The sequence below is a fragment of the Epinephelus fuscoguttatus genome, linkage group LG17, assembly GCF_011397635.1.
Source record: "Epinephelus fuscoguttatus linkage group LG17, E.fuscoguttatus.final_Chr_v1".
Taxonomy (NCBI): Eukaryota; Metazoa; Chordata; class Actinopteri; order Perciformes; family Serranidae; genus Epinephelus; species Epinephelus fuscoguttatus.
In genome coordinates, this window is record NC_064768.1 from 14,956,733 (window position 1) to 14,972,630 (window position 15,898).

Genomic DNA, 15,898 nt, shown 5'->3' on the forward strand with positions numbered 1-15,898 from the left:
GAGTGCATAAATAGTACCAAAAATAGACCTTGTTTATCAAATACAAAAACAAAATTGCGAAGTCAAACTATCTACCAAAACTACCAAAAATAAGAAATACCTGTGACTGCATTGAATTAATTTACAAATATATGACAAGCAATTGTATATATATCTTCCTAACATTTACAATTTTAAAACCGATATTTGCTAATCCATCTTTTGTGTGTGAATCTCAATTTTATGCTTGCAGATTTGCATTTTACGCACACTGAGTCTTTTTTTTTTTAATATTTTTAAATTTGTTTGTGTATTTTCAGATCATTTTTATATTTGCAAAATATTCATGTGTTTACAAATGATTTTTGTACTTGTGGAAGTTGCTTTATCTATACAGATTACACATTTACACACAGATTCTACAAATCTCCACATCACTTGGTTTTCTTTATTTTGGCCACATTTATTTAATTTCAGGACAATACTTGAGCAAATGTAGGCCTACTTAGTTGTATTCCACCAGCTGTATACAGCCTTGGATAGTTTATAGTTAAAACAACATAGGCTACTTTGTTTACCCAAAAAACTCTTTGTAAATTTGTAAAGTGACTAAAGATGTCTTTATTGAAATAAAAATTACAGTATTTCCCTCTGAAATGTGGTGGAGTTGGGGTATAATGTAAAGAAAACACTCAAGGACAAGTACCTCAAAAGTGTACCTGAGTTGAGTAAATGTACTTGGTTACTTAGCAACAGTGACTCTTCTTTTTTTTGGGAACTTCCTAACTGTACAATACTTTGGTGTAATACTTGAGCAAACGTGGGTCTACTTATTTACAGGACATCAACTGTATATACTGTTGTGTAGTTAATTTATAATTTAACCTTACATATACACTTCATTTGTTTTGTGCGCAAAAATATCTGAATTTGTAAAGTTAGTTGTAACTTAAACTGTCAGATTAATGTTGTGAAGTAAAAACAAAAAAGTGGTGGAGATGAGGTATAATGAAAAGAAAATACTCAAGTAAAGTCTGATTACTTCAAATTGTACTTGAGTCGAGTAAATATACTTACCTTCCACCATTGTTTCTTCCTTGTCACTGTGCTAGCTTACCTGTTGATTCATCATGCTAACAGCCTCGCCGGTGCACACGCAGCGCCTCGCGCCTTGCCCACATGACGTTACCCAGCATTCTGCGGGCGGTCTGACACAAACATCAAGGAAGAGGATGCGGCTCGGTGAGTGAAGTCATGAAACACATACATGTACACATATTTGTCTTGTTTGGTACATTTAAAGCGTTTTATGGCGGCACTGGATGTCAGCGACTAATATTAAACAATGTCGTTGTGTTTTTAACGTTGTTACGTCGCTGTTAAAACGGGAAGCAACAGAGTGGTCGACAGTTTAAAGTCCTCCAACTTGTGGTGTTGTGGGTGAAGTTGTCACCGGTAGCTAACCGGTGCTCGGTAGCTGTTACAGTGGGAATGGTTGTGTGGAGGAATGGAGACAAGCTAGCGAAACAAGGCTGAAAACGCTCTTAATCCTTGGAGAGAGATGCGTTTTAACAAAATGAGAAGCGGATATCTGTGGTGCAAACTGATATCAGTGTTGGACAGTGACAGAGGAGAGCCCGTTGACAGGTCTACGTCAGTTGTCAGCTGTCGGTGGTTCAAAGGAGCTGCTTGAGGACAGCACAGCCTTTTTATTTGGGGTAAATGGTGAGATTCAGCAGCGGAACACAATGATTATTAAGTCCCGAGTTATGCAAAACAGAAACTGAAAGCTCATGGACTGAATAAGTAAAAAGGACACCGGGCTAAACCGTTAATTTAATTAGCAATGTAGTTATAGTTTAAAGAGATCGTTTGGATTTTTTGTGTGCTTGTATGTGGTACTTAGCCATAGTCTGTGTATTACATAGCCTACAGAAGATGTAAGTCGGCACGCCCCCAGTCTGGAAAAGCAGGCTGGAGTCAGACATGAAAGCTAAGCAATGTACTGCTGTGGATGGGGTCAGCAACAACACATATTCCAGCCACCTAAAAAAATCAATTTCAGTTAAAATGTAAGCTATATTAAGAGTATTTACCACTTTACCTTTCCGTCAGACAGCCTGTTCCCCATGAATGCTCTTGTTAAAACCACCATTGTTAAAAAAAAACCCAGTAATTTTAGCTGCTGGTCTACCACTGCTTCAGTCAGTTAGTTAGTTAGCGTAATTGTGTGACTTTAGTGAATCCGAACTAACCCTTTGAAACACCAAAGTCATACAACAAAACAAACTAACTAAGTGATTGAGATAGTAGTAGACCAGCAGCTCCTGTGTTCAGTGATGTTAAATCACTGTTTTTCTCAGTGGAGTCTGGCTTTGAAGAGAGCCTAAGGGCCTAATTTTCCAGTTGGAAATCACTGTCTGACATTAAGGTAAAGCAGTAAAAATCTCACAATATAGTGTACGCTTCAACTGATACAAATTTTTTTTAGGTGGAACGTTTTTTTTAGATGGCTGTACATTGCCTAGCTTTCATGTCCGACTCCATCCTGCTTCTCCAAACTGGGGGCGTGCTGACTGACTGCTACTGAATGTAATACACTATCTATGGATAAGTACCAATCCAAACTATCCCTTTAAATGTTGTAAATTGAAACTTGATAGTGGACTTCTGAGACACCTAGACTGATAATTGATGACTCACTTTTATTGTGATTGGGCAGTACATGTATTGAAACAACAAACTGCAGTCAGCAGTAATGTAATCAATATAAAAAAATGTTAATAAATGTAAATAAAGAGTAAGGGATAGATAGATATGCTACAGTATACACAGTATTTATATTTATCACATGGGAGATACAATTATCAGATAAAACAACTGAGCATTTAAAGACATTTATATGATATCTTGTTGGTGTCTGGTCCTGGCTACAGCATTATTATTATTTATTATTATTATTATTAAAATGCATACTAGTGGATACTTGTGGCATGAAAATGTGGGTTTTATATCGATATTATATTGATATTGTGATATGAGTCTAGATATCTGCAGGTCATAAAGGAAGAGGAGGAGGAGGAAAAACCTCATTGCCCAGATATTTTGTGAAAGCACCGATAGACAACCCTTCAAAATGGTTGAGGTGTTTTGTCAAAAATATTATGATATGATTTTCTCCATATTTCCCAGCCCTGATCAGTATCTGATGAAGTGACATGGCTGACATATTGTTGTTGTCATAAGCCTAAAAACGCTGCTGACTGAGACACTGACTGTTAAGCAGGAATAAAAAAAATACAATCACGCATGTACAAAAATGGAATAAAGCATCCAGTGTTCATGAATAATGTCCTGATTTCAGTTTTTGCTCCAGGCTATGTACGCTGACGTCTGCTGTTGACAGAGTTGACATCTTCCACTTTTTATAGCATTTAAAGCCACACTGCATAACATGTTTAGAGTTCACACGAACATAAATATAATGGCTTCAATGTAACTTGGTAACATGTATGACTAATGTTATTCTAAGGATGTAGTAAAATTCAATATAAAAGATGCCATTTAAGCCCTAATGATGGGGAAATAAAACACTGATCCCAGCCTGTCGTTGCCTCTATATTATACATGCAGTCTCTCTGCCAGGTTTGATCAAGTTCAAGTAGATGAGGTAGAGCTCATCCCTGTTGGCTTGCTGATTTGCATGGTGGTATGTGCAGTACATGCAAATTAAAAAAGTGCACATGATGTGTTTATTCATGTTCAGTCTTTGTCAGTTACTGAGAAAGGGAGCAGACTCTTGATGTACAAGTTTTCAATATTTTTTGAGTAAGACATAAAGTCATTACATCTTTTTTGTGTGTTTTTATCGACATAAAGGAGGAATCACATGTACCGAAGCCTAGAGTTTATGCCCCTTCTGGATCGCTTGGTTTTTGTTGTGATTAAAATCGTCTCCGGTGCTTGATGCTATCACGCTCAGCTACTCTTAGCTGACCTTATTTTAAAGAAGTGTCCTCAAGCTTTAGTGGAACTTCAACCCTTGACCACGCAGATAACAACACTACAATCATCAAAAGCAATAAGTGTTGCGATGAGATCATTAAGATCTGTGTGTTGACTCTTTGGGTGACGCTCTTTAAGCTTTACAGTGCACATCACATGTTTGCTGTGTTGTTAGCTACGGAGGCAGATATAAAGGGGGTTGAAGAATGATTCTCTTGTATCTCTCTCTCTCTCCCAGCCTCAGATATGGATTACAAGGTTGTGTTCGCAACCTTGGAGACAGTATGTGAAGAAAACATTGCCATTATGTGTGGGCCTTCTGATTCGGCGTATGGTGCTGTTGCCAAGCGCCTGGTCACATGTTTGAGACAGATTCAGGAGCACGGCCGAGCCTTGGAGCCTGTGATTGCCAGCTTCACCACCGTCTTCCATCATTATGACTTTGACGCCCAAACGCCTGGGAATGGCTACCGCACCCTGGTCAAGGTATGACTCGTCCCATTGAGTGGAAGAGTTTCCACTCACTACTGATATTTAAGCTGTGATTGTTTTGTTTTATACATTGAGTTACACAAAAAAACAAGTGTGTTTACCGATTGATTTTAGCTTGTAGTTTGTTGACAGCAGTGTTTTAAAGATTTCTGGGGGGGCTTTTGTTACCTTATTGCCAGGGAGTGACAGGAAAGGGCCACAGGTCAGTATTGAACCCAGGCTACTGCAAGGGACTCAGTCTACATGGGGCGAATACTTGCTGAGCTAGAGGCCGCCCCGAGTTTTAAAGGTGTTACATCTAACATTTAAATCATTATAAAATTTTCAGATTATTTTTGTTATCAGTTGTTTTCTTTGTTAATCTACCATTCATTTGGTTTATGTCATAATATATTGAATGATGTAATGTTAAAACCAAAGCTGACACACCAAATTATTTTGATCAACAGTTCGAAGCTCAAAACAGTTCAGCTTATTATAGTAGAAGAATAAAAAAGTCAGCAAATATTCACACAGGGGAAATGGCAACTACCAAATGTTAGATATGTTTGCTTAAAAAAAATTACTTAAACATTTAACTGCGTCTTCATGCATTTTGTGGTGGGTGATTTAATGCTGTATTTTCATTTCTTCAGAATCTCAATAGTTAAAAACAAGTATTGATACTTATCATGTAAGGCATTTTATAGTTTGACAGTTTTGTGAAGACATGCTCCAGTGTAGAATAAAATATAGAGCTGCAAAAATTTGTAGATCATTTGACAGAAACATGTGCTGGTTCCCTGCTTTGTCAGTGTGAGAATTTAAGGCTTTTCTCTGTCATACATTGTGATAAACTGAGTAGCTTTGGATTTTTGGACTGTCAGTATGGTAAAACACTAATTGACGATATCACCTTTGGCTGTTGGAATTTACACAGGGCATTTTTCACTGTTTTGTGACTTTGTATCGACAAATGTTTACTGATTAACTGAGAAAATTATCAGCAGATTAGTCAATAATGACAATAACTGTTACCTGCAGACGTGGTAAAATTGATACAGACATGTTGCATGTTGAAGGAAACAACTCATTTAAAGGTCATCTTTTACTGAACCTTTCCTATGTAGACAATCAAATGCTCAGATATCAAAACACCAAATTCAGTTATTTTAAAGGTAAAATCTAATTTTTTGATATATTATTAAAATTACTCCTTCAAATCAAAGCATCTTTTTGAACATGTCAAATTTGATTTTTTTCAGCACCTTCAAGTCCTGTAGTCAGCACATATTGTCAAATGAAGTGTTGCAACTGACAGTGTTGCCAAGCAGTGGTAATTATTTTAGCCTGTGAGACTAACATTTGCTAGCGCACTTCTGTTGACAGACGTTGAAAATGACAGTTGAAATCTCACCTCCAGTTCTCGCTGAAAAATACACAACCCATGTGGACCATTTTCTCATCCAGACTGGTTTGTTAACATTGTTAACATTACACCAAGAGAGTGTTGCAGTCAGTCTCCCTCTCGTATGATAATCTTGATAATATCTTGTGTGATGTGCCCTTTTTTTTTTTTTTTAAATCATGTAGCGTGTGCATGTTTGAGATTAGAGAGCAGAACATCCATGAAGTTTCTCCTTATGTGCGTAATGCAAGGGAACTGCCCATTGGTTTGACAGCCCATTGTTTCGACCATATTAAACTCAGACTCAAGTCTGTTCCGAAATCATCATGATGCCCTGTGGTTAAGGTCTGGTTAGGTTTAGGCACAAAAACCACTTGGTTAGGGTCAGGAAAAGATCATGGTGTGGGTTAAAATGAAAAAGCCGTGAGCCTGCTCCGCCTCAAGCCGGTCGCCAACGGCACCATACGCCCACCACGAGCCGTTCAGCGCCGCGGACAGTCGGACTAATGGGATGTTGAACCAGTGGGCTGTCGAACCAATGACATGGACCCTAATGCAGCCCGTCTTCAAAATCGGTTCGGATTTTAAAACTCCTACAGTCTGAGCCTGGCTTTAGACTGGAGTTATTCTGTGTTTCTCTTTTGGACGAAAATCTCATTAAAAGACCAAAACTAACAATGTGTCAGTTTGTCTCCTCCCTGTCTGTGGCACTCAGCGTGGCTCTTTGTTTTTAATAATTTTTGGACAACAATGGAGCTCTGTGCCAGAGAAAGCTACACAATATCAAGCTTTGACTGCTCAGACTATACTCAGTATTCATTGCTGGTTTTGGTCTTTTCATTGGATTTGTCTTTTAAATGCAGACTCTTTATCTTCCCAGCAGAAGCTACATTAATTTTTTGTTTCTTTCTTTCAGGTTTTGCTGTCTTGCCTTTTGCACATCATTCACAAGGGTCGTTACATTGCCTCTAATTACAACGGTGCCTTCTTCAGGGCGGAGCACAACGCCTCAGAGATGGAAGCGTACTGCAGCGCTCTGTGCCAACTGCGAGCCCTGCTCCACCTCGCCCAGCAGCTGATCAATGACAATGACTACGGCCAGCTGTATTCCCTGCAGGATGGGGACCTGAGCAGCAGGTTTGTGCAGGAGTACAGCTCCATGCACAAAGCTTGTTTCTATGGCCGCTGTCTGGGCTTTCAGGTCAGCCAGTAGAATTTATTTATTTCATACAACTTGTTCAATTTTTAGCGCTCTAAACTTGCTTTATCACCAAAATGTGATTCATGTAACTTGGATACAAGCCTGTTGATTATTCTGAACACTTCTTGTCCAGTCACCATATGTAGTCAAACATCATATCCCAAATAACCTGCTAAGTATTCTGATTTTGTCAGATTCTGATTTATATTTGTGCTCCCATTAATAACTGTCAATTGTTTCCTTGCACAGTACTCGCCAACTCTACGTCCGTTTCTTCAGACCGTTGTCATAAGCATGGTTTCATATGGAGAGACATATGGAAAGCACCAGTCTGGCTTTGGTTAGTCTTCTTCTTTTGTCTTTGTCTGGTTTTGTCCATGATGTTATGGTACTGTTGTGGTCTTTCAGATGTGTTCATTTTAAAATCATCCCTCCTCTTCCAGGTTTAGCTGCCCTTTCCCTTCTCACATCAGGGAAATACGTCATCGATCCAGAGCTTCGAGGTGCTGAGTTTGAACGCATCACCCAGAACCTGGACATGCAGTTCTGGAAGTCCTTCTGGAACCTCACAGAGTCCGGCCTTATAACAGTAGGCAGGGTCAAATACTCTTTCACAAGCTCTCAAATTAGCTTAAGTCCTATTTAATCTTTTAACTGCTCAATCCCTTGCATGTCTTTATCTGCACAGGGCTTCAACAGAATAGCCTCTTGCCCAGTGCAGGTGAACTTCACCCTGACTGTGCCTCCTGTCACGCTGAGCCTCCCACTGGCCTCAGACCCCAATCTGACAACCACCGTGTCACCTCCAATAGCCCACTGGGGCCCTGGGCCAGTCCACATGCGTCTGATCTCACATGAGCTTCGAGAAGGACAGGTGAGGCTCCGCAGGTCTAATACAGTGATGAGGACCAGACATAGTTCTAGATGGAGCAATGACATTTGACCTTTAATCCATTGTGAGGAGGTTCAGACGTTTGTACATGAACTTCCTGTATCTTTTTGTCCACCCTGTGATGAAATCTGCTTATATGTAATCTGATTTTGACAAAGGGATCTCCCTTTATATCTTGTTTTAAAAAGTCTCAAAAATTTCCAGATTTGCAATCAATCAGTCAATCAGTTGTGCGAGAGATTTAACACATAAGACTGTACAAATTAATGTACAAGTAGGCCCCAGTTGATGTATTGGCATTGTATGCATTAACAACTATATATATACTCATATAAAATTAAGCAATCCCTCTCAATAATCAGTTATGAACCACTAGAAGTGTGTGGCGGTGTATTTTTCCGCAGAGACTCTGCCTGTATTTTCTTATTTTCTTCATCATTATTTTCTTGGTCCTTTCTTATTTATTACATTTTGACTTATCGTCCTACTTTTCAGGAGAGTGAGGAGCTGCTAGCTTTATCTCGAACCGATCCTCCCCCGATCTCTGCAGCCCATCTGCCCTGGGTACAGAAGCAGCCTCGCTCCCCCTGGCTGCTCATCCACTTCCATGGAGGTGGCTTTGTGGCCCAGACCTCCAAATCCCATGAGGTACTGCACGCACACTGCTGGTGTTAGCTGTAGCTTAATCTGTTTTAGATGTCTCTTAAAGTTATCATGTAGTTAATACAAGTGCTTTCACTCTTAATTCCTTTATAGTATATTTAGCACCAGATCTTTCAATCCCACAAAGTGTTTCATAATGTATATATGAAATGACAATAAGCATTATTTATTTATTTATTAATCCTGCTTTCTATCCACCCTCTTATCGATCAGAATTATCTGCGGAATTGGTCAAAGGAGCTGAACGTACCTGTCCTCTCCGTGGACTACTCTCTGTCGCCTGAAGCACCCTTTCCCAGAGCTCTGGAGGAGTGTTTCTACGCCTACTGCTGGGCTCTGAACAACTGTCACCTGCTGGGTATGTGTACAGCATCACACTCAGACACCACACGACTAACGTGAACCAACAGGGAGAATTCATGACTTTCATTTTAACAGATCAATATGTAAATCTGTCGATATCTATTGAACATAAAGTCATTGTCAGTAACTGTATATTTATCAGAATGGGAATTGATTTTTGGCACCTGCCTTGGATTCGTTAAAGGAAGAGACTTTTTTTTCCCTAAAATAAAAGATAAGAAACCTAAGATATAAAATTGTAAAGATGCATAAACAACTGCCCTGATATGAGAGGATTTTCTTTCAATATACGCAAATTAATGTGTGTGTAAATATAACTGAAAGTGTGGATTGTAAATGCAAATGTCAGTGCTAATATATTCACACAAGCAGCTCTGCAGATGGCTTTTTGTACAGAGAGCATTGGAGAATTTATACACTGTCCTCGTATTCTCTTTGCAGATGTAGATAACGTGTACAAAATGTGCCAGTTACATATGTGGCATGACTGGTTTTCCCCCAGGAGGAGGGGCACATTATGTGCTGAAATATGGCATGTGAATTGTTATCTGTGCGTTATCAGAACAGGGAATGCGTCATATGGTAAATGGAGAGATTTGCATTTGTCTAGGGCCTTTTGAGCCTACCACATGCTATCACATGCAGACAAGGTAGAAAAAGTGATAGGATTGAAGGTTTAATCGTATTATAGCTGCAACTAATGATTATTTTTATTTTATATGTATCTATTGATTATGTTTTAAGCCATTGTTTTCTTTGTAAAATGTCACAAATGCCCAAACATCTTCAGATTGCTTGTTTTGTCCAACCAACTGTCCCTAATTTAAGGACATTCATTTTACACTGATTAAACACATGGAAAAGCAGGAAATCCTAAAATTTCAGCACACATTTAAATTCATTTTGATAAAAACATTTGTCAGACATCTTGCTATAAAATCTCTGTTCTTTATTAAATTAGTTGAAATTGTCATAATTATTCAAAGTTCTGTCTGTGTGTCTCAGGCTCCACAGCAGAGCGGGTCTGTCTGGCCGGTGACAGTGCAGGAGGAAATCTCTGCATCACTGTGTCCATGAAGGCTATAACCAGCGGCATTCGAGTCCCCGACGGCATCATGGCCGCCTACCCCGCCACCTTGCTCACCACTGACGCCTCGCCCTCCCGCCTGCTCACACTCATCGACCCGCTGTTGCCTCTAGGTGTTCTCGCAAAGTGCGTCAATGCCTATGCAGGTATGTGAGCGTACAGCATTACTGTAGGCGTGTGCTGTTTCACGGATCATTTAACACAAGAGCACTTTGTGGCGCCACTGGAACGGAAAACAAATCTCAGATGGATTGTGTATAAACCACATGATGTGGGAGGAAAGGAAGATGAAAACAAATAACAACCTGCTGTCATGTAGACTGTCAAACCAATAATCACTCCTGCGCTAAATATGAAGTCTCTGTTAGCCCATCATCTGACTTTGCAGTTCCATGTTGGTTTACAGGTTTGGCAGGTCAGACCATAAACCGCTGTAAACACTGGACACCTCTGATATGTCTGATATGTCTGTCTCTGAGCTCTTTGGCTACATGAATAGAACAACAAAATTTTATTTAGGGAAATATCTCTCTGGAATAGAGAGACACAAACCAGTAGTTTGAGTGGTGAGACATTGTTTAGCATATATAGTTTTGATGCATTGATAGCCTGGAGCCAGCGACTCCTTAACTCATATCTCAGGTGTTGGAGATCAAATGCAAGAGATTTGCACTCAGTGAACCTACTGTCATTTTGAATTAGAGAGTGCTTTGTTTCCTACTGCAAGTTAATAGGATTGTGGTTTAACATTTGCAGAAAAATCAATGTGGATAGATTTCTGTATTTGGTCTAAATGTCCTGCAATAGGGGTGGCCGTTATGGCCAAAATCTTCCATCACTGTATGTATAATTTTATATTATGGTAACAGCATATATCGTGATACAGTAATCGTGAATTCAGCTAAAAAATTGTTTTAAATAACTGCTTCATCACATTTATTTTCTAATTTCATTTGGACCTTCTATACATACAAGAAAACACTTCGGTAAAAAACAAAAGACTCAATGATAGGGAAGTCTTTCAAAGTGGGAGCTTTAAGGTTCCTGACAACAATTATTTCAACTGTTACACATTTCTGTATTTACTATTTGAATCTCTTCCTCTATATCTGCTCAAATCCTGTTACTTTGCGAGGTAGCTTGATTCACGAGATCACACAAGAAACTTAAGATCATGACAAAATGTAGCAAAACGTTTATTTAAACAGGAACAGTGATGTGTTGAGCACCCTGTCGTGTTATGCAACCTCACTGCAGGTGGGGTTTTAGTCAGTTCGCTTCAAAGGGACTTTATTGGCATGGGAAATATGTGTTTACATTGCCAAAGCAAGTGTGAAATAAAAACAAAAACTGTATGTACACAAGATCCACCTGAATTTGAATTATATGCATGTCGCTGCTGATTGGCTGACACCTCTCACACAGCCACCAAACCAAAGAAAACATACCTTAAAGCCTGCTGGACATCATTCACACTGTTTCAATGAAACATGGAGACCGTAGCAAAACAGTGCACACCGTTTTCATATTAAATGTGTCTCCGATTTGCTACATAGCCTGCCCTTATTAGCTCCTGGAGTAGAAATGGTATTGAATAATCTTTACCGATGGCCACATTTCTACCGTCTCACAGTATATGCTGTTATATAGCCAATCCCTATTCTGTATTGCGTGATAATGTGACCCTCACATAATGACTAGCTCCATGTAGCTATAAAAGTAACTTGTTATACTGTACACTCTTCAAATCATGAATCCTTTATAAAATAAGATATTATGTTCAGTAACAAAATAGAAGCTCCTTGACCACAGGGCCAGAAGCCTCTGTATGAATACAGCTTGAATGGTGACAGCTCAAGTAATGACAGCATCTCGTTGCCTTGTGAACTGTGTATATACTGTATAGGAGGAGAAAGTAATCATCTGGATTTATTGCCGAGCTCCCTTGAAGGACATTAAAGTAGAGACTGTTTTCAATTTTTCACTCTGCTTTCTTCTTTTCAGTTTATTTCTTTAAACTCTTTCATAGCCACTGATATTTCACCATCTTCACCCATTCAGGCTGTAAATTATCCTTTGCCTCTGTGACTAACGACAAAATTAAACTGATACAGCACATCTAAAACCATCTGTGCTTGAGACATCTACAGTAAGAACAGAAAAACTTACAACATACAAAAGCCACAATTACATCCTCAAGATGTACCTTTTTCCTTTCAGGTGTCTTTTTTCTGATGCATTTCATCCCTCACTCAACATCCCATCATCTCTCTCCAGGTGTAGACTGTCAGACGGTGCGGCCTGCATTTGGAAGCGGCAGTCTGAGCGCTCTGGGCAGAGACACTGCTGTGCTGCTCAATGATCTCACCCAGGGAGCCTCCAACTGGATCCAGTCCTTTCTGGAGCCCATGCGGGCTCCAGGTGGAGCACGCTCACTGTCATTGATGCAGAGGAAGTCTCAGAGCAATGAAACTCAGAGGACATCCACTCACACCTCCACACCAAACTGTGGAAGTCAGGTGGATTACCCGGACGGATTTGAGCCTCTGCGCTCTGAGTGCCTGGCTGTCATTAGCCCAACTTCATGCCCCATTATAAAGAACCCATTTGTGTCACCCCTGCTGGCTCCCAACAACCAGCTGAGAGGCCTGCCGCCTGTACACATAGTGGTAAGAGAGGGAAGAGGAACTGAGGGAGGTTGAACGGGCAACAGTTTAGATTTCTTATAAATTTCCAAAGTTCATGATCAAATTATAGGGGCAATAAGTAAGATTATTAGCCTGACAATCAGGATCAGATGCTATTTTCTTTTAATTGATTGAGTTTGAATCGCTGAATCAATCTGAGATGTGGGCATCAATTCTGAGATCTGGATCCAGGCTTTTAGATTTGTATAAAATGACAACAACATATCTGTGCTGGCGTCATAGGCTGATCAACGTAACTAATAATAATGACTTAACTGATATTAGCTTATTGCAGATATATCAGTAGAAGTTTTTTTAAGTCCTTGCTCCTGATTCGTCCATGTGTCTCACAGGCCTCTGCTCTGGATGCCTTGCTGGATGACTCTGTGATGTTTGCCAAAAAGCTGCGAGACATGGGCCAGCCTGTGAGCCTGACGGTGGTGGAGGACCTGCCTCATGGCTTCCTCAGCCTATCACAGCTCGCCAAGGAGACAGAAGTTGCTGCATCGATCTGTGTGGAGCAAATGAGGAAGATTTTTCAGCAAGAAAATGGGACGCCTGCTCTTCGCAAACGTCCAAAGCAAAGAAGCGAAGAGACTTGTCAGAGTAGCAACCCATCTGGCTGATTTATCGTGTCATGGGACTTTGTTGCTCATGAAAGAAAACGACACCTGATGTGGGAGATGCAATAAATAGAAAAGGAAACAAGTCAGGGAGAATTATGAGAACACAACAAAAACTGTAAAACTAGAAGAGGCTTAGGGACGCTGCACATTTTCTGTAGGCGACAATGATCAAGAGAGCCTCTAAAACCTTCTATAACCAGCTTTAACATCATCCTACACTATGACAAAAGAGGATATAACATAAGTATTTTTCTAACAAGATTTACATATTCAAGATTCAGCTCAAACGCACATTGAGAATACTACAGACTGACAGAAACTTCACCATAACCAGCCCTTGCAGTAATTTCTTAATCAGTAATGGGAGCTGTCGTGCCTTGAATTTAAAGTTACAATTTTGAAGATCTCTGCTTCGGTCAGTTGTGGAGATAAGTGCTAACTACAGTGTGTTTGTTTGCAGACTAAAGGCCTTTACACCCCAGGGGTGTGATGGAAAAAAAAAAAACTATTCATACCTGCAATGATGCAAATTTGCAACACTTGTTTAATTAAAGCTTTTGATGTGAATATATTTGCCGGTAGCAATGGGAATGTGACAACTGCCAGGATCTGTTGACCCAGAGCAGCGTCTTGCGGTCTGTACTGTAAGTTGCTGTATAGTCTATAAGTTACTCTATGCTATTTATTGAGTTTCCTCTAAGCAAGTTGCTCTGAGTGAATTTGAGTTCCTCCTGGTAAAGAGTGACACAGTGTATATGTCTGGAGCTTTTATTGTGAAAGGTGAGAGCGGAGAGGGTGTATCTGGTATTGAGTGCTGCAGGAATGAGTCCCAAAACCCCTCATCTCAAAGTCAGGTGGTTTTTTGAATGGGTTTCTGGTTAGATGCCTGATGTGAATTTTAGGCCTTCAGGTGTGATAAAATTGACCGTGTCTAAATGAGACTACAGAGCGACATCACACTGAATGCAGCTTTACAGTCTCGCCTGAATGCCCCAAAACATATCTTAAAAAAAAAAAAATCATGCAACTGTATTGTAGTTCTATTTAACCTAACAGTGATTGCATTTTCACTTCAAAAATCATAAAAGTTCATTTGTGAAGATCATCTTGCTGAAAAAAAAATGTAAAAGTATCATAAAATTTTGTTTGCCACAGAGCTGATTTTCTGCAATAATCCAAAATCCAATGAAAAATCCCAGTGACTTTTTGATGAGGGAAACAGGGCAACACTAACTTTCTCGTCAGCTTACAAAAACCCGTCGTCCCTGCAGCACTCTATGGGCTGCCTTTGTCGAGGTTGAAGGGAGCAGTGAAGTTTGCCATCTCGGTTCGGACTACAGAGTGTCCTTGTTGTTGTTTGCTAATCCTCATAAGTACAGATGCCTTAAGTCGTTGTTTAGAATCTCAGAAAAATTGACTTCATTCCTCATAATTGCACAAAAGAAATGTCCCCGGTGTGTAAAGGCCTGAAAGCTTGTAACCAGAAAGGTGAATTCTTTTGTATCAGCTTGTTTTACAAGCCCTGCAGCTGGCAAGATGAAAGGGTCACCACAGCACAGTGTGTGTATGTTTTGGTGTGTGCTAGAGTGAATTATTAGTGACTATGCGGCCCTTGTGAATTTCCTGGGAGTGACACCACAAATACCCAGTTCGTATTACTGCAAATGTGAGGCCGCTCATCAGCGTGCCATTGTGTTACCTCATTCAACAATAGATAGAGACCTAACACTGTGGCTGTCAACCTTTTACATGTCAAGGACCCTTAAATTGACACACATCAGGTCATGGACCCTTTTTTGATAAGATTTTGTTTCGTTGGATAAGATTAGTTGTCATCTACATTTGAGGAGGTAACTGTGGAGGAGGTGAAACCTACAATCAGAATAGTCATTGTTATGACTCTTACTTTCATTGGGCTCACTTCTGTAGTGAATTAAATAGTGAAAATAAGCTATTCCCCATTTTTCTGGGGACCCTCTGAAACTCCCTCAAGGACCCCAGGTTGAGAACTGACTTAACAGACATTTATTTAAATACAGATCTTCAAGATTATGACTTTAAAGTGCTGCTGAAGAGTATGAAGAAAGCTTTCCCTACATTAGTGCACAAACTGATCAGGATTAAAGGTGTACTTGCACACGGAAAAAAAAATTGAGATGCACTGTATATTATTGTTATTGTTATTATTAGTATTGCATTAAATATATGATCTGGTTTATCCAGTATGTAAAGTGTTTACAACCGATCCATAAAGAGGCCTTTACCTTGTGTTTACCAGCAGTATGTGGATGTGAGTTATGAAAGCAACTTCTTATACTGTAAATTAATTCTTAATATTTGTTCATATAAATATTTAACACTGTGTTGTTATATTTAAAGTTTGAATTAAATCAAAGCTGCAAAGATTGCCTGTGCTTATTTGAAGCTTCTGGACATATTATTATTAACCAGGACTGGTCTGAGCAGAGTGTTACCTCGTCTGTTAGCACAACCTGTACCGTGCAGCCATATGATAA

At 39.6% G+C, this 15,898-nt stretch overlaps 1 protein-coding gene across 2 annotated transcripts; it reads left to right on the forward strand.

Moving 5' to 3' along the window:
- The first annotated feature begins 1,120 nt into the window (after nucleotides 1-1,120).
- On the forward strand, nucleotides 1,121-15,785 carry lipea (lipase, hormone-sensitive a). Of its 2 annotated transcripts, XM_049602229.1 has the most exons (11): nucleotides 1,121-1,221; nucleotides 4,223-4,470; nucleotides 6,780-7,064; nucleotides 7,314-7,404; nucleotides 7,508-7,653; nucleotides 7,753-7,938; nucleotides 8,452-8,604; nucleotides 8,833-8,977; nucleotides 9,988-10,215; nucleotides 12,347-12,738; nucleotides 13,110-15,785. In XM_049602229.1, exons 1-11 carry the CDS (start codon nucleotides 1,212-1,214, stop codon nucleotides 13,380-13,382), a joined length of 2,157 nt encoding a protein of 718 aa, XP_049458186.1. In that variant the 5' UTR covers nucleotides 1,121-1,211; the 3' UTR covers nucleotides 13,383-15,785. The 2 variants fall into 2 exon arrangements, with proteins under 2 accessions (XP_049458186.1, XP_049458187.1); XM_049602230.1 differs by lacking the exon at nucleotides 1,121-1,221 and having other exon boundaries at nucleotides 4,282-4,470; nucleotides 6,857-7,064.
- Nucleotides 15,786-15,898: the final 113 nt, after the last annotated feature.

Coding starts and splice junctions, on each gene's coding strand:
- lipea (XM_049602229.1), top strand. Junction 7,405..7,507: donor AAAGCACCAGTCTGGCTTTG/GTTAGTCTTCTT, acceptor CTCCTCTTCCAG/GTTTAGCTGCCCTTTCCCTT. Junction 7,654..7,752: donor CAGAGTCCGGCCTTATAACA/GTAGGCAGGGTC, acceptor TTATCTGCACAG/GGCTTCAACAGAATAGCCTC.